The sequence below is a fragment of the Battus philenor genome, unplaced genomic scaffold (genome assembly GCF_028537555.1).
Source record: "Battus philenor isolate CCGP_79_NKW_IND1 unplaced genomic scaffold, ilBatPhil1.0.hap1 SCAF_2, whole genome shotgun sequence".
Lineage (NCBI taxonomy): Eukaryota > Metazoa > Arthropoda > Insecta > Lepidoptera > Papilionidae > Battus > Battus philenor.
Window position 1 is genome coordinate 4,627,976 of NW_027181682.1, and position 24,476 is coordinate 4,652,451.

The following is a 24,476-nucleotide window of genomic DNA, read 5'->3' on the forward strand; positions in this document are numbered from 1 at the left end:
AAAAAAAAACACTGTTCAGTATTTAAGTAATAGCGATATAATACAATATTTTTTACATGTATAAGAATACCTAAAAGAACAAAAACCTGTATAATAAAAGGTTGTCGTGTGACTCGCAACTGTGAGAAGAAAGATTCGTATCAAATAGCGATAATCTCTCTACCAACTGCCTGCGTACAGAGAATTCAAGAAAACAAAACATAACCAAAACACCGTAGCGATACAAATAAGAATTATTAAAAAAAAAACCTGCCAGCTTGATGATGTTAAGTTAGTCTGTAGTTACAATCAATGTTTAAAAATAAGGTTATATTTTTACTATTTATTAGGGAGACACAAATCTGACTAAGTAACATAATAATATAAGAAAAAAAAACGAGTGTATTCCTAAAACATTACAAACACGGTATGTTTTATTATATTTGAGTACGTTATATTTAAGTAAAACTATGATTCATGAAGAATTTTATCGACATTAAATTTTGAAGAGGTCTTATTCCATTACTATCATAAAATGTATAAGAGAGAAGTTAAATTGTTGAAATATCATCTCTGTATTCTATTATAGTTTTATCCGTTCGTCTCAAACTTGGGCTAGAAGTGAAAGACGAAGAACTAAATAGGTAAACGTAAGACTGTCAATTCGAACTGTATCCAACTAGAAACTACGATATAACTGTCTAGTTTAACACAGAAGTGAAAGAACTTTATAAGTTCGGTTAACAAGATTCCCTCTAACGACTAGGATAACGATAGGATACGTTGTAACTTTTATTTTTAATTCTTTACTAAAATATTAATATTTTGATAACACTTTATACAATAACAGAAATGAATTGTATACATCTATACTTGTAATTAAAAAAAATTGATTCTGAAATATTCTAATTCCCAGCTTATAAGACATGAAATGTAAACTCTTTTGTACCAAACTTTTACTTAAATACTTTGAATTCAGATACTTATGCACTATAATAATGATAAGTTGAATAATTGTCTTATTAATACAAAAAAAAAAAGTTTTTAAATCCATCATTGTCATGTTGACCGTACGATGTTCACTATTGGACATTGGCCTCTTACATATATATCTTGTAGTACCGATTGAAAGCAGCTTGCAAATAAAATTCGGACGACCTAAGGAAGGTCGTTTGTCCACTTTAGAAGTGAAAGTTACACTTTACTGGCCGGTCTCTGTCATGAACTCCAGAACCTTAAGGTCCTAGCGAGTGTCTGTTCTTCGTGCTATGTGGCCTGCCTATTGCCACTTCCATAACCAATCCACTGGGCTATGTCGGTAACTTTCATTCCTTTACGAAAATCCTGATTTCTGATTCTAGTAGAAAAATCTTGAACATAGCTCTTACCATGGCTTTCTTAAGCACTTTGTCATGTTTTAATATAACAAAGCAGCAACTTCAAATAAAATTGTAGTCTGGGTTTTTTTTTATAAAAATGCAGTTTGCCTTTTGGCAGTTACGACATCACGGACAAAGGTGCAGCCTTCATCTCTTTTCAGTAAGTACGAGGCCTCCGTCGAGAGCTTTGACACTAGTCGCTACACTATTTATCTCACCAGGCTAAGATCTTAATTAGTTTAGTAAAGTCACCATACATGGGCTAGGGGAGTAAAGAACACGTTCCAACTGTGGCGAATCGGTTACTGTTGTTGGATAATATAGTCTTTCATATAAATAGTATTCATATATTCTGATAAAATAATTTACATTTTATAGTACAACAATTAGCAAGAAAGAGTATTTTAAAAGGCGACCACAGTCGCAGTATCAAGTGGTTGAGTTTAACAGAGAACCTAATAGAAGTTACGTGACTTGACTACAGTTAAAGCATTAAGTTTCCATTCAGAAACGCGCGGTTTAAAATGTAACAAGCCATACGTAGACTAAATAGAACACAGCATCGCAAAAGTTTTAATATATTCTTCTTTTATTAATCGCATGTATAAGCAGTCGTTGTCTTCATAACATAATGAGATTAATATAACCCCGATTAATTCCTCGTGCGACCTCGTAACGAAATTCTATTCTTCACTTTTCATCATCAGTTACCAATCTCTTCAAAAACAATTCACTTTAATACATATTTCCGTTTCAGCCCGTAGATGCCCACTGTAAGGCACAGGCGTACGTACAGGACGCTGTTGGCTACCCTCTGGAAAGTTGTATGTGAACACTGTTCATAAACTGTGAATTATATAAGATTGTATCCCGGGAATCGAAACCGGTACCTACAATTGTAAATCTCAGTTCTTACCACCAAGGTCTAACATACAAACCAAGGTCTAAATAAATTATCACAAAATTATTACATGGCGTTATGTTTCTTTCAGTGAGCTCGTGTGAGAAACATGAGCTGAAATTGAAACATCGAGCTTTTGAATTATCTACCGGCATTTTTCAAATGGGTCGAAAAGTATTTTGTAGTCAATTTTCATGCTATGTTATAACTACAGTCGTTCATTTTAACGTCCTGTTCATGAGTGTCCAGTGCGAGGTATATTTTTAACATCAAAATTGAATACACTTAAACTAACTCTTACTGATGGTCTATAAGGTCAATAAACGTCACTAACATCTTTGCTGCTTGTATCGCATGTTTAACTTTTTATTTTATATAATTTTTAAAACGTGTCGATTATATTAATCATTTCCCCCTTTTTGATAAAAAGCAAACAGCAAAAAAATTTCAGTTATTTTTATATAAACGTAAACTTTTTAATGTCATAAAAATCAGATACAAATAGAAAAGGAGATTTTATCACAATACAATACGTACTATTTGCAAAAAGAAAAGACAAACGAAGACAGAGACAAAATACATGCAATGTACCAATACTATAGACACAAACCACAGGTGGCGTAACCACAAAACCCTGTCTTACTTTGTCTCTGTTAGGGCTTACCATACCGAACTAAAATCGAATAAATATTGTTCCGAAATGAGTAGATATTATTTATTCTATTAAATAGAGAATAGGAGTAGATAGGTACAAAAAACGTGGAGGCAAAAAATAAGTACGTATTAAATTGTTGTTACATGTATGGAATTGGGGAGTAAGAAGTGGACGGAACTAAGATCTCAATGTCGCTATGAATCTAAACATTTCTGTAGGTATTTATTCTGTTACATAGAGAGTAGGAGCAGATAAGTTTTACACGTAACAGGCTCGTATGGCATTATGGAATTAAAGAAGCAAAAAATACAGTTAAATTCAGAGTATTTATGAAATAATATTAATATCTTGCGTTTTATTTATTAAAGTACGCTCTCAAAAAACAAGCAATCAATCGTTTCATCATTAAACGAGGTCCGTTATTTTCGTACAAATTAAATTAGTTTTATTTATACATCTATATATATATATATATATATATATATATATATATATATATATATATTTATATATATATATATATGTATATATTTATTTATTTATTTATAATATAATACCAAAATACCGGTATTTTTACATGAATACCGGTTTTTACAACGGACAGAAATCGCCAAGGATTCCGGTGTTCGAGATCCCGGAATCCCAGTATTATAAGCTCTAGTCTCGGTCGAATAAGAAACACAAATTTAAAGTTATTATTTACACATTACTTACACTCGAGTATCTCATGATTTGCGGCGGTATATACAAAGACTAAAGAAAGGTTGCCTTGCAAAATCTAAATAATACAACATATAATATACGTAATTATATAAAAAAATCATGTTTTTTGTCTTTCAGATGGAAGGTTTAAATTTACGTAACTTATATTACAATCGTAGAGATTATACTTGATTTACTCATTACTAGTCTCCTATTTAATTATCTAATGGATTCAGGCGTTACTTTGCGGAAGTCCATCCTAAGTAAGAAAAGGACCAATATGTAGCTACTCCCGCCATGCAGCAGTAGTCGTGCAACGAAGTGCACCGCCTGCCAGCCCTCTGATAAAAGCGCATGCGGCAAACAATGCGAATTACACAACTACCACAGTTAAATCACTCAACACGTGTTTCACCTCTCCACGGGGCATCTTCAGGAGTAATGTTACACCAATTATTGCTAAACACAGAGTCAAAACTCTTATTGCACGACAACTGCTGCATGGCGGAAGTAGCTAAATATTGGTCCCTTTCTTACTTCTTATGTAGTTTTCACTATTGTAACAAAAACGTAGCCGCAAACAGGTAGTAAGTTGTAACCGGATCACTGATGGATATTACTAAAGTTCTTTCTACTTCTTTTATGCCGATAGACGCCCACTACAAGGCATAGTCTCTCGCAAGATCGCCACGATTACCGGTTCCTACTGCCATCAGTTGCACGAAAAACAAAGTCTTATTACATCATAACTAGAGTTACTTATTGCAATAAAACAGATTCATCGCAGATCATATTGCAATTTACTATTTTTTTTTAACTTGACGTTTTCAACGCTTTAGAGTTTTAATGACTATAACTAAAGTATTAATGACCAATTGTCATCATATTCTGACGTAACTTGTTTCATATTATTGTTCCAATATAATAGTATTGTTCCAATATAATAGTAAGACCACAATTTTATTACTTTGATGATGGTGGATTTTAGATTTAATTGTGCTAATTGTGTTCCTTGCATCGGCAAGCGCAACATTGGAAGTCCACAACAATGTGGACAGACGACTTTGTTTAGATCATTGAAAAATGTCTAGACTTATGTCCAACTGTGAGCGTCATATACCTGAAATGATGATGACGATGATGAAAGATGGATTCCGAAACATTCCTATAGTAATTTAGGTATCTTTTGGTATAATGGTCTCGCGAACTGTCATTAGTAATGCTCTTTATAGAGAATGTTTAGTTTATTAAAACAAATGGCCTCACGTGTGCTAAATACAGATTCCTTCGTGATATTATTTTTTCAGTCAGTTAATACTTATGTAAAATTATGCGAAATTTTTTGTTTTCTATGAATATTCCGAAACAAAATAAATTCATTTTAATTAGTTTTATTCGTATAAACAAAGTAATAGTGCAATGTAGATGAAAAAACAATGAACCCATTAATACTAGAAATATTAAAATAAAATTAAATCTTCCATTGTAAAATATAAACAAGACATTTATAATTAAAGTAACTATTACGCTATAACTTAGTGAAGTGTTTTAATGAAAACGTCTGCGAGACAATAACTTCTTTAGAATATAATAGAACAGCTGTGCACAGGCGGTGCTTCAAGCGAATTAATTTAGTAACTTAAACGGAATCCAGAGCTGATGTACTTTTCCTAAGTTATCTTAATATAGTCAACATCTTGTTGTAATACTTTATAAGCTAATTTATACAAGTAGATTGGTCATAGGTGTAAAAGGTATAAAGAAGTGAATGTATAGCTCAATTACAATCAATCAATATATTTTAAATAACTTAATTACAACAAAGTACGTAGAAGTGTTTTTAAATTCCGTATTACTACAAATATAAGTTCATTATTGTGCATTATCTATCCCTGCAGATTTTCTTTTAGATTATACTGCTAGAATGTATTGGCCTGTTGTATTACAATAGAAAAAATAAACTAATGTTACTTATTATCATATATAATCTCTCTCTATTTACGACCTAAGATCGTGCGTTTTAATATTTAAGTGATTTCAATTGTAAAATGAAGAGTATTTAATAATTAAAATCATAGTATATGTTTACATTAAATTAATTTAATAAAGTACAAAATTAAATATTATAGGCATACACAGCTCTGGGGATAGTTATTTTAGATTATATCTAGTTGTTAATAACTGTATATAAGAGAAAACAATATTAAACGTTAACAGTATTAAACACTACATTATAATAACACAAGACTAGAACAATCTATGATTTATTAAAGTAATTATAGTCATTTAATTTGATTTTATATTTTTTTTATTGATATTTCTTCCATTGTATCCATGTACTAACTGTAATCTAAAATCGATGCATATTCTCATATTTATATTAATATCAATAAAATAAAACAATATTGCTGTAAATTAGATTCAATGTTTATTTGTTTTTATACCGTTTCCACGTAAATCCGGTGAAGTTGTAAATTCTATTTCAGTTTGTGTATATTTATAGATAACATGAACTTCCTTCTGCGAAGAACAAAGATTGGTAGTTTTAAACTTCCACAAACAATAGCGCTGGCTGCACGCCAAGTTATTTATTTGACGAATCGATCAATGGTATGTAAACGCATTAAAAATTATAATCGAAGTTGTAGCCCAGTGGTTAAACACTTGTTAACTACGTTAATACGTTAATATGTCTTGTTTTCAGTCCGCAGTCTCAAACTTTGAGCTACATTTGAAATTATTTAATTTCTAAATAACTCAAGAAAAATTCTGTGGCTTTTCATTATAAGAATGTCAAACGCTCACCAAGTAGTGAGAGAAGTGATGACAATTATATTTGACATTATGACAATTATATTGCGTTCTAAAAAAAGTCCTGAATCGACACCCACAGACTTTATCTTCTGAATTTTTAAATAGTTCCTTTGGTAGTTTCTATAGGCTATTATAAAAAAAATGTCAAATATACTTAATTTAATAATAGACTACAGTGTCTTATAAGACGTTGTCCTGGTTGAAAATATTTTATAAATATTTTACTGGAAACTTAACTAATTATAGAAAGAGTTTTCATAAAATTACAGTGTTTATTACTCAACGTTGTTGGTTCTTCATTTCGTAAATAAATAATATTAATGCTTTTCTAATAACTAGCGACATACAATGGCCATGGGTTTTTGAGATTATATATCTCAAAATATACAAATACACATAGATTTTTAAGATTAACGCCACAAACACCATACGACTTACTTTGAGGTTTATTTATCTTTGCAAATTCAAGACGCGCTGTACGTTTTTTCCCTAAGGAATCATCTATTAAATATAAGAAAACTCGTGAAAAAAAAAATGAAATCGATAGAGTCATTCTCAAACTATATGGTAGTTAAGGCAAATAGGGTAAATCTTTATAAATTTTATAATGACAGAATTTGTGTAATAAATATGAAAAATAAGTTCTCTTGCCTAGTATTTAATTCATTCTGATATGAACCGCATAAAATTAATAATTTACTCTCAATTAATGCATGTATTACTCTTGCCAAAAGTAATTAAATTTAAATGTAGAAATCATAATCATAAAATCATAAATGACGTGACGTGATTAAAATTAATTATTGTTTACTATCTGTCCCTGTGGACTGTACTGTCAGAAAATACAGTTCTATTCGCATTATAATACAAAAAAAAAATAATTAGTGTAACACATTTCAAAGTGATTACTTTACACAGGCTGCTTTTAAATATTTGTAAAAACTTTAAAGCTTTTTGCTATCCTATAAGCTATGCTAGTTATAAATGTAAAAGTTTTAAAAGTTTTAAACGGGTGAATCCCCTTTCACACCTGTAACTAATCACTTTGTAAATGAATTTTATCACGAACAATGATTTGGCAAGATTGTTAATATTTTAATGAAAGGAAAAATTGTACAGTGAACAGCTACGGATATTGAATTACAATGTAACCGGAGATCACTCCGGAGACGACAGTTTGTCCTTAGAATTGAGAAACGAAGTGGGATAAAAAAGTTTTATTTTACGCTATTCTTAATGAATATAATAAATGTCTTATGCTATTTAAAATAGAATAACGTTAGTAGCTATTTGTTAGACATTAGCTGTGACATGATGGTGCTATTCAAGATTTAATTTGTTTATTCGCTGTCCCGTCAGTCGTGAAAAAAATAAATAAATGAAAGTTATTTTAGCGTGATTATTTATTGATGTGATATCTTAATAATTAACAACTATAACATACATTTTTTTTTACATCGTACACTACAAGACTTTTATAATAGTATGATTATATTTCCATTGGAATGCTTCATGATAGACGATAGTTTTGTTTCTTCTGTAAATTACTCGCTGGTTCTTCTCAGCATAACTGCCTTCCAAGCCGATGGTTTCCTAAAGAATCTTCGAATAAAAAATTGAATTTGACTTTAGTTAAATACTTGAGACTGAGGAACCAATGCTTTAGTTTACTCCGCGATTTATATACGATAAGAAAATTTCATGTATAACCTATATTATCACTTCTTTGTTATTTTTCCTTTCTTACCTGCAAAACATGGTATTGTGTGTATGTATGTAAGTCGTTAGTAGTAGATCAGTATTGCACTGAAATTATCAGAGGTCTATTTCTCATAAGTGTAATTATATTGTCACCCGATAGATGTCCACTGCGAGGTAAAAGCCTTATTCAAATATCGCCACGATGAACAGACTTGCGCTGCCTACATTTATTTTTTGATTTCATCGTCACTTTTTTAAGATTACCCACAAAATACATTAAATATTTTGATAAATGACAGTTTATCATTCCATTCCATGTTAGGAATCTTTCCGTGATCGAACCATAAACGACTAACGACACTGCTTGTGGTGAGAATATTGTCACTTACGTGACTACATATTTTTAAACTCCGTAACATGCTATTGATGTTTTACAATAGATGTTACAATTAAAAAAAATAATTACTGCAAGCTCCAAAAGTCCGGTCATCGTGGTGATTTTTGGGGAAGGCCGCTACTGATGAAGAACTGCTTAATAATCCGGTTCCTCCATAAAAATATCGATGATGGATTTTGTTCACAATTTTCTATTATAATTATCATTTAAAATAATCGACACGCTTGACGGGTTGGCGCTCGCAGTGTGGTATTATTGTACGCATAGGATGCCCATCTTCAGGAAACTTTGTTTGTGAGCAGTAGATTCTTATATAATAATGAACAAAGTGTGGTATTTAGATAAGATTGCATCCCGAGAATCGAACCCGCGACCTACGATTGTCCCAGTCTTCTACCGCTGGGCTACTACAGCTCTTGTATAATTTACTTGTGTGTATTCCCGACGGTGGCCGTAGAGCCAATACCTTTAATATTAAGTAGTAGATCATGTGATGAATTAAAGAATAGAGAAATAATGTAAAAGAAGGTGAAAAAATTAATATAAAATAATTAAAAGTCCCTGTCCCACACAAGATAGGGGAACGATAGGTACTCAATAGCGGGCCCAAAAAAATATTAAGTAGTAAATAAATATTTAATTAAATATGTACATACATGTAAATACATACCAGTACACTTTATATTTTAATTTAGTTGAATTATCTTGTATATTATGTAAGCTACCAAATTACAAGTTTCTATTCATTTAATAATTTAAGTCCTCGAGACAATTACAAAATTTATTATTAGCCAAATTATTGCTTTATTTTTGCAATAGTTTTTATTAAATCGATATAAATTTAGATTGTGATTGATTTTATTGTATTTTCATTACAAAGACATTCGTTATTATACACTTCGATACACATATATTATCATACGCCATAAATTTCTGTCTTCTCTTTATAACAACAAACGGTCCGGAACAATATTAAAAGAATCCTCCTTTCATCTCATCTCGCTCTTCGAACGCAATCGCTATATATCTCTACCGACAAACACTTTATTAACCGACTACTTCGATCTGCTTAGAGCCCATTATAGGTCAAGCACCACTTACTATCTCATTCGATGTTCAATGGCCCTCTCATTTGTGTTTGCTTAAAAAGCTTCTTTGATAACAACGTAATGGATAAGATGAAATGTAATATTATCAATAGCGACTGTCAATAGAGCGAACATCGTAAGGCGCAGACGCTTTTGTGAGTTGACGAGTAAGAGAATTTCTTCTTTATATTATTAAAGGACCATTGAAAACAGATATTTGGTATTTCAATATCGTATACTGGTAAAAGATTATTAACAGAATAATGTTTTATGAAAACGCAGTTTTAATCTGCACACTGCCGTAGAATGTAATTTTATTTTAGGATTATAACAATAAGTAATCTAAGATTTAATTATTTGATATACAGACAGCTGCGAAGTTGAGGGTGCTATAATGCTACCGAAACAACTGTACCGCTCCGTCTGTGTGCAGTCAACGCTCGCGCTCATGCTCTTTTTTTCTTGGCCCCCATCCTCACCTCACTTTCCAAGGGGCAGTACAGCGTTTTCAACAGCACTATAATTACATTTTAACGTGCGGAAATATGCTCATATCTTGTACATGTACTTCTTAAGTAAACTTTGTTTTATTCTTAAAGTTATGGTTAAAGGTCAAACCTAATTCCATGAAGCATATTATAACATTCTATAAAATATTTATAAGTAGCTTATATAATTAATAATTAAAAATAGCAGCCAACATCTTAAGACTGAAATCATGATGATGATATAATTTATTCTTAAATATCGACGTAATAAGATTTAAAATTTACCATAAATTTCATCATCACATAATAAATGATATTTAGGAACACTATTAAATAACAAAACACTCCCATAAATCTGCTGTTAGCCAGTCATTATAAAATAAAATTAATAATTTAAAACTTGTGATAAATTACTTATAAAATTTGGGACAACCTATCGATTTTGTAAATGTGTCGCGATAATAAATGTGTTAAAGTAATCCAAAGAGGATATAATTTACACCAGATATCATTTGGGAAAAATATAGAATGTAAACTGTGAAATGCTGATTGATTCATAAAATATATCACTCGTCAACAGTGATCAACATAAACAATGTGATGAGAATAGTCGTAACATTTCAAATTCAGTCTACCGTTTGACATTGAAACGTCTAAATGGATGTTATGGTTACATTATTTTTGACACTAAAAATACACGAGTTCGATGGTCGTTGAAATGAATAATAATTGTTGGAGTTGTTTGATTTCCTGAATCCTTTATCTCGTGTACAACTTGTCGTGGAAAATTTAGCTCAAACATTATTAGACAATATAATTTAAACAGACGAAAGAGATAGGATGAGTAGATTGAATATACTATTATTTGCCTGCTGTTTGCCTAAGTCAAGAATACGCGAATTGGCTTTAATTGAAAAGGAACACTGTTAAGGATATTAATTCTGTGGACTTCCGTTAGTGTATATATAAATTTAATCTTTAACAACTGTTTTAAAGCATGATAAGCCCCTAAGACGCTTATAGTAGTGGTGTTATTAGCCCATAGACGCTGGCTGATATAGGCCTCTCTTAAGATATCTAAGGATAGAAGTAATATGGTCGCCGCTCTTGACATGATGGTTGGTGCCAGTTATTTTATTTATAATACGCATAGGACGCTGCTGCCCATCCTCTGGAAATTTGTTTATGAGCAGCGGCCATCCTATATAAATAATATACAAAGTGTAAATTATATATAAGCCTGTATTCCGCAAAACGGACCCGCAACCTACGATCGCTAGAGTCATCCTCAATCGATGGGCTAGCACTGCATATTTGCAATACGCGTAAAATAAAATAAAACTCCATCATTTTTACAAAAAAGGTATTGTAATATTACATACATAACCCGATCGATATGTATGCCATAGTCGCGACAATTATTTTCTATACTAAAAGAATATTAAATAAAAAATATCACTTTATTGTAACTTTATTATCAAAAGCATTTCCTATTGAAAATTTGCCTTTTTAAGATTATTGATAATTTTTTTATTTTATTTCCATAAAATTTTGTTTAATGCAAGAGTTATAATTAAATGTATGCGCTGTATAGACTGCATTAATATATTCCTATAAAGATAAAAGAAATAGTAACCCCTTATACCCATGGTAACATTTAACTTGTGTTATTGGCACCGCTTATTGGCACGTACTTATTTACATTTAGAAAAGATAACAGATCGCAATATCTAATAAAAATTATAAGGGGAAAAATAAACAACGTCTTTAGAAGAGTATGTGAGTTGCATTGCATTTGTATCTGTTGATGTAGTTGTTGTTAGCCTGAGGCCTTATGCAGGCAGCTTAAAAAAAATTACTGGCCATGACATTCCAGAACGACGGCGATCGCATAATTGTAGCTGACTGTACACGTATGGCTGATGAATGTAGTGAGCGTGAGGGCCTGGCAGCGAATCGAATTTGACTTCCCAAATTCCTTTTCGCTCACATCGAATCTCATCGTCATCATTGTACGCGTGTTTGAGGTAGGAGTAGTTGTTATTGAGTTTAGGTCTGCCTTTGCAGTGTTCTATGTGACTGAAGCAGGTGTGTTTGGTGAATGAGTAGTGGAAACCATGCGATGAACTTGGTAAGGATATCCTTACGAAGTCTCTTCCTAGTCTTCGAGGTGCGGGAGGACCTGGGCCGTAAATGTTTATTTTGTATATGTTAGAGAAGAATACAAAAACAAAATTTTACCAAAGTTTACAACATAAAAAATACTTATACTGCTTGAAACTCTAGTGGCGAATAGCTAATATGTTTAAGCAACTTAAATACAGATGCAAGCACAATGTACTTAAAACTTAATGTCAACAATTGAAATACTGATTGGAACCTATAATTTTCCTAAAATTTTTGTCTTTGTAATTTGAGGGAGTCGGTTGCCAGCGTTTGTTGAAGGGTCCTATATGTCCGGTGTGCAATATTCCCGCGCTTTTTTTTTTCGGGAGACCGGGGAGATTTATTTTCCCCCACAGTTGAAGCTGCGTGGGCGTTTGTCACTAGTAAGCCAGCAAGCGTGTGAAAACGTTCCCATGGATCTGTCATATCTTTACAAAATGACAGGGCCATGGGGCTGTTTATGATAATAAAATAATAAAAGATGGGTTTTTATTTGTCTATGCTAGCCTGACATAACTCTCTCATGAAGGACAACTATCCGATAACCACGTAAAGAATAAAAAAGTAAAAATAACGTTTTCAAAATTCGAATGACTATATATTAAAATTAAATATCTTTACATAATTTTTGCTTCTGTAGAATATTCTGCCGGAAATCTCATTCCAAATGGAAAATAAATTAGTTTAATATATTTCACAATAAATATTTTGTACAGGCTGATTGGAAATAGGTGTAAAAGTTTTAAAACTTTTTGCTAACAAATGAGCTATACATTCAACCTTTTCAAGTTTTTACATTCATAAAATTACCCTGTATGTGAGTTTCCTTGGTACAAACTAATACAATACAAGATAGGTTAACCATTTGAACAATTCGAATAAGAAGTCGTCCAATATGTTTGCACACATTGACTGAAATAAGAAAACGTAATTAGTACTTCTTGGCATTTTAAATAAACATTAATTATCTATTATACATTCATCCCAAGTTTTTAAACCTATAACTAATCAACCTGTATATAAAATTATATTTATATTTATTTTAACACAGCTTTCTAAAAGACCTTTTTCAACTGGTAAAGAAAAAAATATTTATAAGCAATAACGACGATATTTGTGAGTGAAAGTCACATTAGCTTCCCGTTAACTGTGCAATCAGTGCTCCAGCTGTTGCCTATATTCATTAAATTTTCCATATAAGGTATGACAGACTCCGATATATGCTCTCAATTAGCTAAGTATATAATAAATCAATATAATTCCTTCCGTAATTTATTTGATTTTTAACTACGTTTTTATTACTAGTCACTATTAAATAAATTATTATACTTTAAATTATTACAAATTAATAAACAAAAAAAATACAATGGGCGGTTTTCACAGACAATCATAGTCATCAGAAAATCATAGAAAAGGTAGAAGTATTATATAAATAATGCCTTTTATGTAAATTATTAAAATAGCCGTATGGTACGCAAACTGAGCTATGAATAATTCTAGACTGAAGATTAAACAATACTATTCCGTTTTAAATTATTTTGCAGTAAACAATAAAATAACTTGTATAAAAAGAGTTACTAAGATTTCTGAAAATTTGAAGATCATTTAGAACGTGTATCTATCGTGTACGTGTAACGTGTGATGTACGTATCCGTATACGATCATTTAATGTCCTAAAAACTAAAGCGCTCAAAAAGTTCGTTTTTAAGCCACCTGTGTTCCTCTTACACGATATATTTATTATGATTTGGACTTTTATATTTTCATATAGCTAATTCCTTATTTTATTTGTAGTCTATATGACCTATTACTTCCTTATTATTTTTTCTAGATTTGGTTATTGCAAAATGTTAATTTATTTATTAGGTGTGAATAAGTGGCCCAAGTGGTACTCTCGACCTAAGTTAGTTAAACTAAGTTCAAGTTATTCGCCTTTTACGATTAGTTCTTTCGAACTCGTGGAACATGTAAATGCTAATAAGGCAACAGTTTGAATTTAGACCGAAAAAGAGAGATAGTCCAAGAGTTTTTCTCTTAGGGGATCTTGCATCTGTGAGGATCCAGTTATTAGTTTCATCATCATTTAGTCAATGATAAGTTAGCATAAATGAACCATGCCTTGAATACGAGCAATAACTATTTAATCCGGAAGACTGCGCCATGCTAGAGTCATATGAGTATTCTAATCAACCGTAATATCTTAATTACATAGAAGTATTTTATAATGAAAGATAATATTAATCAAAATGATTACAAGCGGAAATTAATTAAAATAACTTCATAGTAACTGATAATGAAATTGATTGTATGAAATTCCTCTCCCGCTTGTCAATCAAGAACAACTTGATCTCTGAATTAAAATCAATGATTGCTTCTTAAATGAGATTAAAATTACATAGCGGATGAATTTTTGATTAAGACTTGTAACCGCTGTGACAGTAATAATTTTTCATTTGTTACTCAATTGATGTACTCGTAATACGTTTTAATTCGGAATTTAATTTTTTTGACTTGTACAAAGACTTATGTATTCCAACCATTAATACTAAAAATAGTGCATGCAATATCTATTTTAAGCAACTTTATATTTAAAAAAAAATTTTATGCGTCGTCAGAAAGTTTAATATGAAAGTCCTAGATAATGACTTTCATATTAAACTTATGTTATAGATATATAAACACCTTTCTTTTAAGAATAGGTGTCCTTATTTGGCGACTCCGTTCTATCTACACAATTTTGAATTAATATCGAAGATAATTATTAGTATAAAGGAATAATTTAAAACAAATCGGCATTAATACAGGTAAAGATTTGTATGTTATTCATACGTATATTTATTATTATACATAAAACGTTTTCACTTAAAGATATAGTTTTTAAATAGCTCGCGTTAGCAATTTTTGTAACATTATTAAAATTGTACTTACTTAGGAGGTAATATTATAAACAAGTAAATAATTAAAACCTGCTACGATATACGGAAGTGAATTTTAGACAGCTGAAAGGAAACATGCGAGTACCATTCGAGTAAGATGAAAATGTGATGGTAAAAGTTCGGGGGAAAACTAAACTAGACTAACGTATACACTTTGCGCGCTATGTTGCGAACAAGCTTCAAGAAACCCAACTGTGAAGGTACTGGTACATGAAAAGGGACTAACCCAATCGATTATATGACACTTTATCTTGACATATCTGGTAAATCGTGCTCAAGTAGACTAGAGCTGCGGTTGATGAACGGTCGCAAGTATATCGGGATGAAATGAAAAGAAAGAACTAGAAGAAGAGACTTCATCAGAGATAAACACTAGAAAGTAGAAGAGAAAAGCATACAAGTTTACCATTTTCTCATTTTTTATATATTTACATTAAAGAACTAAAATTAGAACAAAGAACTAGATTATAAAGAATTTTACCTTCGGCTATTATAGTAATCTATTACGTTACACAGTGAAACGGGAGAAGCGTGGAAAATTATTACAATCTACATTTTAAACATTTATACTTTTATATATGCACGTAAATGATTTGAATGTATGTAATTTGCATATTCATCTATATTTCCGGCTGATTAATGGCTGCATTAGTCACGATTTTACGTTGTTTACTTTTGCTTAATTTATTATGCTGTTTACTAACGAGTACAGTCGTTCTGGATAACTTCGGCAGTTTTAATCTATTACATTTAGTTTTTTTATTACATGGATGATGCTAGAGGAAAAAAATATTTAAGATGCCCTTAAAAACTTGTTATAAATACTAATTAATATTATTTTATATACTAATAATACTTACTATAATAATACTTAACTATAATACAATGTATAATAATGTGGTGTACAATATACAGAATATATTATTTATTGCCTAACGGGTTTCGAAAGCAATTTTAGTTGGATCTTTTAAACGTGTTTTAGATAGGCATAGGAGTTTGGACGGTGAAGGGACGCAGGGGAAAGGTTTTAACGGTGTACTCCATCGCAAGGAAACCTCCTTAAGTCTATGCGGCCCGTCAAACCCGAACTCCGTATTTAGACTCCCTTTCGACAACGTGATGGACACCCGCAAGGTGAATCCTTGGAATCCTAAAAAGTTATGTCTCTTTATCGAATTGAATTGATAATGATTTTGAGCAGTGATAGACCAGAGGTAGAGTACTGAGACTTGCGATCGCAGGTCGCGAGTTCCATTCCCGGGATACAGTCCATATATAATTCACAATTTGTGCATTAATTATGTAAGTTTGCCACTGCTCACAAAGAAGTTTTCAGAAGGTGGGCAGCAGCGTCCTCTGTGTACCATAATACCAAAACTTCGACCGCCAAGTCGATTATTGCCTATACCCCATTATATCTTTGGAGAAAGTCTATGTATTAAAATAATGACTAAAATAAGTATTGGCCTAGTATTTTTTTAAATGTTTATACTCTAACTAAGAAATGGACTAATATACAGCTACTTCCGCTATGCAGCAATAGTCGTGCAATAAAGTACACCGCCCGTCGGCCCCACACAGACCACAGTTTGGCACTGGTCGGTGTAACATTACCTGAGGATAGGATGAAACACTTGTTGAATTACCGGTGGTAGTTGTGTTTCGCATTGTTTGCCGCACACGCATTTATCAGCTGGCTGGCGGGCGGTGCACTTCATTGCACGACTACTGCTGCATAGCGGAAGTAGCTATATATTAGTCCCTTTCTTATTTAGGATGGACTTCCGCAAGGTAACGCCTGAATCTATTAGATATTTATACTCTGTTATGTATTGTCAGCTGTAAAGGACCTACATTTACGGGATCACGCCAGTTATTATTTTAATATAATTATATTCTTTTCATTGAATAACATTAATGGTAATATGATTGATGTTGGGTCGGTACGCATTATTTACATAATAACCACATCACTACAATAGCCGACAGTTACGTCTTTCTTATCGTTGTGCCCTAAATACTTGATAGCCTTTAACTCGTACACAAACCAATGCGCTATTTATAATGAATCGGTAGCGTTTATTAAAAAGACACGTGTTTATTTATCTACGTAGAAAGCGACACGATTAATAGCAACGATTGAAAGCGATCGAATCGCTTCGGAAACGAGACGATAAGTTTTCCCTTTTAGTAGAATTAAAATACCGGTTGACACTGCGGAATTATGAAAGTGTGACGTGTGAAATGGATAGAATGTTGTTGTTTAGACGAGATAGTGCTCTTCCGTACACGCCTAATGTCATGATTTTTGTTTTAAGAATATTACTGCCAAATATGTTAACAATTTTATGTGATTTCTTATAATCATTTTAATCATAGGACATCCACAGCTGGACCTTGGCCTCTTTCGTAAATTTATAATAGAACTGACATCCAGCGTTTCCCGAACTCCTGTGCAAGGCCGTTTGTCCATCTTGTTACAATATTTAATTAATATCGTAAATTAATTACTTTTTTAAATTTTATTACAAAGCCTAGTTACGTAAACCATTATGTTTTAACAGTATCTAAGATAAGGTATCAGGAAAAGCTATAGAAATAGCCGGGTCCCTGAAAGTAATGTAAGATCATAGTAATTAAGCATTATATTATACAACGAAAATTTTTATAATAAGTAGAGCTTATATAGTATTATAATAATTAGATATCTCACAGCATTTTTTGTTTAAATACTTTAACTTAAATAAATCTCTCACATTTTTCCTTATAAGAAAAACTTCCTAATAATGAACCACTCGTTCCCCTATTTTATTTTAGAGACAGGGCTATTATAATTAATAATTTTTTCTTTTACATTTTTATTTTCACGCTCTATCTCTTTCTTTTTCTTATTATATCCTTCATTATTTCTCTCTTTCTCATCACATTCATTTACAAATCGCCTCCTATTCTTCGCCACATTTATTAAAGATTTTTTTTTATTTACATTTTCAATTATTATTATTCATATTTTTAATTATTTTACTTTATTATTTCTCTTCTTCTTCATATTGATTCTCGTGCGGTCAGGCCACAATCAATGCTACGTGAAGCTTGTGCCCTGAGGAAGATAAATCGTTACTCTGATATTGATAATGCTAATGATTTAGCGTATTTTAGTCATTTCTACAGCAATGTCCTATAGATTAATGATTTGAATGGATATTGAGAATATATTTGTTTTATAAAACAGAGCCATCCGAGCAATCTCTATGAGAAAACAGATCAAAGAAATGAATATTCTTACCGTTGCACCACAATGTATTTATGATAATATCTTGTACGTTTATAATAAACGAAAAAAATAAAAAAAATAAGGGATGTCCATAGTTTATTTATATAAGGCATTATGAAAAACTGGCTGTACCAAAATATCGATTGCCAAAAATATTTAATTTACTCGTAATAAACGGAATCAGTATGTTGTAGCAAAAAGTATATCGACGAAAAAGGGATCAAATAAACAAACATTTATATAGAAGGCAACTTCGACAATGATGTTGCTTGGTTATTTTTTTAATTTAGCAGAGCAGTCAGAAATAAAATAGATTTAAAAAATGTTGACGATTAATAAGTCAACTACTAATTTTTAACTTTCAATTTTGAATAAATTAATTCTTTCATTGTATATTTACTTTATTGTACAGCGAACTTTGTTATAGAAAAGTCACCATATAGTTACAGGAGCATTTAAAAACAGGTTTGTTCTTTAAAATAGAGTTTTTAAACAAACTTCATCGAACACTCTCTATGTTATAGTAGTTTCAAAATATTATTCCGTATCTTTTAAGTTAACCTTGACTTATTAATGAACTTTATTAAAATATGAAAGCTAAAAAGAAAAGAATTTTATCTACCGCAGAATTCCACACATAAGACACGCTTATCTAAGCAAATTACATCGGTAAACAAGATTGGAAGCGTCGCTCACAAAGTGGTCAAATGGACCGTTATAAGAACGGCCCTATACGCCATAATTGGATAATTTGACGACCATGCTCGCACGGGACCCACCGAATGTAAGACGAAAACTGGATAACAATAATTAGTGAGTTGTTGCGTATATTTCGATTATGTAGATAACTCATTAACAATTTTGTAGTTTGTTGAACTGACACTATAACAAATGCAGCAATGGAAAAGTTACAATTAACAAGTGTGGTTAAACGCGCGACTTGTCACTGCTAACTCGTAATGTTGTGGCTATGTGATGTGCTAGCATGAGACAAATAATTCTTTGCATTTGTGTCTGTATCAAATAACTTTTCTTATTAAACTTTATATTTTACATGTGACGTGATAATGGGTTTGACATATGTTACTGAAATTTACTGGATACTACGTTACTGAAATGGACTAATATGGATTTCGTAATGAAAAATTTTGTTTTGAAGTTAAACTTTATTCCGAAATTTTTCAGTATACTTTATAAAGTATCATAAACAAAACGGAACGACATCGTCAGCATTTTCACCGTAGTACGTCCACGATTGGACGGGCCTAATTTGATTGTCTATAAACAAATAAAAATGAAATGAATGTATAGGATATTTTGGAAGAAATAGAGTGAGTGTTACAAATCGACAAGCAAAGCGTAGGACGAATCCATTCACAAAATGGACAGACGTCTTTTTTAAAGTTGTCGGAGGACTCTGGTTGCAGGCCGCTTCCACCTGATTGTATTGAGATCCAAAATCTATGGGAGATGTCCTTGTCTAGATGTAAACGATGTGTGTTAAAGAACGTTAATAAAAAAGAGTTAGTTTATTCAATTAAAAAAAGAATCATTTTGTGTTTTTCTGCTTAAAACTAATTAATAAAACAAATGCATAGTTTAGAATTACCGGTAGCTACAAATGTTATTTGTTAGCGTACTTTAAATTGTGATTAATTAAACAAGGTTTAAATAAAGAATTCTTTTTTCACATCTCAGACACATAAAAAAACAGATAATGTTATCTACAACACATAATGATTGACAAGATTCAAGGGAAACAAAAGAACATTTAGACTAGAAATCACCAATGGTTTGGAGAAATCCTCTCCTATTCTGCTGTGACATAGAAGTAAAAAATTGCTTTTATTAATTATATCAGATAATCCAAAAAAAACTTTTCATTTTATAAATAAATGTAGCAAATATGTTGTTAATATGAAACTTATTAGAGGTTCCAACAACCATTCGCCTAAAAATCTAAGTAGCTAAAAAATATAGACCACTATCAGATCCACCGAACAATTTTGAAACGGATTACGATTTGAATCTATTCGTATAGAGTTTTCCCTCTTAACAAACTCTATCGAAAGATTAAGTAACTTTAACTCTGACACTTCATTACTCTGTGCACCACGAAGTAATAAGCTATTAAGTTATTTAAAATGGTTTTTAAGCGAATGGTGGCACTTAGCTTTATCAGACATCAAAGATTACTCACCGATAACTCAACGGCGCCCGGATATTAATGGAGGAACTCCTAGCGAACGGTCGTCGCCTCTTATCGCCGTCGTGCCAACTCGCGTAGCTTTTCGTGTATGACAACAAACCACACATCTCACTACCGTTTATAAACTCCACTGTCATATCCACTGTGTCATTGGTAAAACTTTCAAGTTTAGTGTCAATAAGATCTGTGTTATTCTCACTAGGACTATAATCCGTAACGTTTTCAACTATAGATTGGTTCGTCAGCTCATAAACGCCGTTGTGGTTTGGACTAGAATAAACGTAAACTCGGTCCAGCTCCGAGTCGTTCTCTGTTTTGACCGTGAAGTTCTCGGGCGACTTAGATGAGTTGAGGTCGCGGTTGTATTCGTCGATAGACGTGTACCAGGCCTCGAGCACTGCGATGTGACTGTCCAACTCCCGACAGGTCAGTCTTATCTCGCTGTCGTGACATCTTTGCTCCTCCACTATTTCTGTAAAAAGATTCTATATTAAAAGAAACGTTTAGGTTTCTAAAAACAAGTATATACGTAAGCATCGCTGTTAATAAGATAATAAGTGACTTTGCCACACAAGAGAAAGATTTGTACACTAACAATGTTTTTGTATAAAATTATTACGTACAAAATATTTTTGATTACAGTTACTAAAGATTGTCTGACACCAATGTAAGCAAATAGATATTCGTGAATTATTAAAAATGAAGATTATTATTATTAAAATATTTATTTTATTTCAAAACATTTATTACTATTTTACGTCCAAAATACATGTTAAAATATTTTTTTAAATATGTTTCTATTTAGATATGTAATATATATAAAACAATCTCTGATCCCTCTGGTCACGCTATAACGTGAGAATGACAAAACCGATAGTTTTCACAAGTCTTCTAATACTATGTGAAGGATTCACATAGTATTAGAAGACTTGTGAAAACCAAAAATCACATCCCATAATTACAAGAGCAGTCGTTGCAGAGCAGTGTTGGTGGCATCAATCTTAAAAATCGACGTTTTACGCGTGTCCAATTGTTCGTCGCCTGTTCCCGGTTTAAAAAAACCACTACACAATTTATTTACGCACCAGAAAATAAAACCATTTATATCGTCGTCGAAGTTTCTGCCGATCGACGCCCATTGCAAGCCGTAGGTTTCACCCATATAACATATATCCCCCATATATGGTATATCCCCCATACCATAATCGCCACATTTAGCAGGCAGATTTGGGATAACTATATGGTATTACAGTACGCAGCAGACGCTTCTGCCCTTCCTCTGTAAACTTGTTTGTGAACTAATGCACAAAGTGTGAATTATACATATGATGACTAAATCACGGGAATCGAAACCGCGACATACCATCGCAAGTCTCACACCACTGCTCTAAACTATTGGTTTAAAGGGTAACAAAAATTCTTTTATCGAAATCAGAATTGATTATTCATAGTAAAGACTGAACAGTGACGTATAAAATCAGTAAAAAAATAAACGGCATAACGCACGTAATAAATAATCACCAAACATTAATATTTCATAACCCAGAGACAAATATTAAAGTAAATCCCTTAAGTGCCACTAATTATATTAGAACCATTAACATGAATCTAATTATTACAGATCCGTTAGTTGAATTTATGACGTGTTGGAATTTGATTTACATGCGCACCGAATGCAAGCTAATCCCGACAGGGTCCGATAAATTACTTGTTACGGAAGACAGATAAATCTATTAGGAGCCCGCTCAATTTACTAAGGAGACAACTTCGATTATTCTAGATATAAAATGACGTGAATAATCGTAAAAAAGCTCAGAGAATAAGAAAATGCTTTATAGCGTTAAGTCAATGACTTGTACTTGTGTTTTAGCTGCAGTAATGTTAATAAATAAATTAAATATTCATCATTAGAAACAACTAATCTTCATTTATTCATCAGTCCGCAAACAAAATCAAGGGAGTTTAAAAATGCGCTCAGAAGCGACATTTTTAAAAGGTTTGTGATAAACAAAAAGGGTATTTTCTTATTATTGTCTTCTTGGTTGGCAAAAAATGCATTCCTAATCTCTTTGTTGTTAAGTTTCTGTTGTATTTACCACCGTAGTTCGAGAAACATGTAAATAAAGAGGTCTTAGTATAAATGCTTTAAATATATAGCTCATAATTCAGCAAAAAGTTTGACATCTTTTTCAATCTTTAGTGATGACTCTGAAATAAGTTACATTATTTTATATTATTTATCTAAATGCAGGGAACACAAAGCCGAATCTCGAAATCTAAATTTTGAAAACGCTTTTTCTTTTTGTATTTTAGTTACGTTTGTAATAATTTCTGTAACGATTGATGTTTGCAAAGGCTGCACATTAATTTACCGCAAATGTGCTATACATCGGAAGTTCGCCAACAAAGAGATCAGGATCGCATTTTTAGTCTAATCTATATATATATATATATATATATTACATTCCAAATCGAAATACACTGTTTCGCAAACGCAAAGGCACGTCACTTCTTATAATTTCTCTTTTACTTTTTTCTTTGATGATGTAGTTTTATTAATACGGAAATAAACAAAAAAAGAACTTTATGAAAAAATACCATTAAAGCATAGACCACTCTAGAAGTTGTTTACTAGTTTAGGTTCTGAGATGAGAACCGCGTACCAATAAGTCCATCCGACGGCAGACAAATGACCTTTATAAAGGTAAACTTCAAACTGGTCATATTTGAAATCTATTGGGGGAGGCCTAGGTTCAGCAGTGGACTTCTTACAGTTAGAAATCTAATAATCATTACTTTATATACAAACATGTTTTAATTACTTCGCCGTAATATAGAGCAAACTTACAGAAAATACTATACATATATTATATTTATACTGCCTATTAAAAATGCAGACGAAATTTTTGTAACCAATAATGTTATTATTACTACGTTTTACGTTGCTCAACTATGTATCTTATATTTATCGATTTCTTTCGGGTAATGTTATACATATATTCAACGTAATATTGTATCATATAAACATTTATGCAACTTAAAAGAAAATGTGTGCTCACTGTACCATAATACACCCTTAGACATTAAATAATTTTACAATCGACTGTTTAATTCATCACGCCAACATTCTCGCACGAACTCATCTATTATTCCCGCATAGAATACAGAATTGTCGGACGTTTTGGCTTTACTTTAATGTTAGTACCTCGTAAACAACCCACGATCCTGCCTGGTAAATAGCTTTTTGCAAACAGAATTATTATTTTTTGGTTTGTTATTAAATATATATTTACATTCTCAGAAGATTTGTAAACATTTTATGATATACTTTAGTACTGAAAATAATTAAAAAAATACATATTGCGCTTTGTCGAATATAATTTTTTATTATATTATGTATGTATATACTCTCTTATATGCTATGCAAGCATACAGTAAATGCTTTCGGAGTGTTACAAAAGTCACGGCTCTTGAGATGTCCCAATACATAAAAATCAAAATGTTTATCTAGACCTCATGGTAGCCACTGAATGTCAGACCTTCATGATGGCATTAGGTTTGTGACAAGTGCCCACATTCTTCTTGAACCATATGAGTTGAACTCATTGAGCTGTTAAAGCTTTGGTCTGTCGTCCTTCCAGACCATAGACACTCATTGCAAGACATGAACCTCCCCCGAAAATATTTACTGCTTTCCAACCTCTGGATACTTGTATGCAGTGGTAATCCTATATATTTAACGCACAATGTATAAATTATTTAAGACTGTATTGTGGGTATCGAATCA

The 24,476-nt window shown here is 31.8% G+C and overlaps 2 protein-coding genes across 2 annotated transcripts in view; both read right to left on the reverse strand.

Moving 5' to 3' along the window:
* The window catches only part of LOC137922426 (NADH dehydrogenase [ubiquinone] flavoprotein 1, mitochondrial-like), a 486,084-nt gene that overhangs the window by 292,607 nt on the left and 169,001 nt on the right, over positions 1-24,476 (reverse strand). The gene's annotated exons all lie outside the window — the stretch shown is intronic.
* LOC137921886 (uncharacterized) overlaps positions 1-24,476 on the reverse strand; it is a 127,458-nt gene that overhangs the window by 41,740 nt on the left and 61,242 nt on the right. Inside the window, exon 6 of the mRNA XM_068764669.1 lies at positions 20,681-21,161. Coding sequence (XP_068620770.1) covers positions 20,681-21,161 — 481 coding nt within the window. The remainder of the gene's footprint in view (positions 1-20,680; positions 21,162-24,476) is intronic.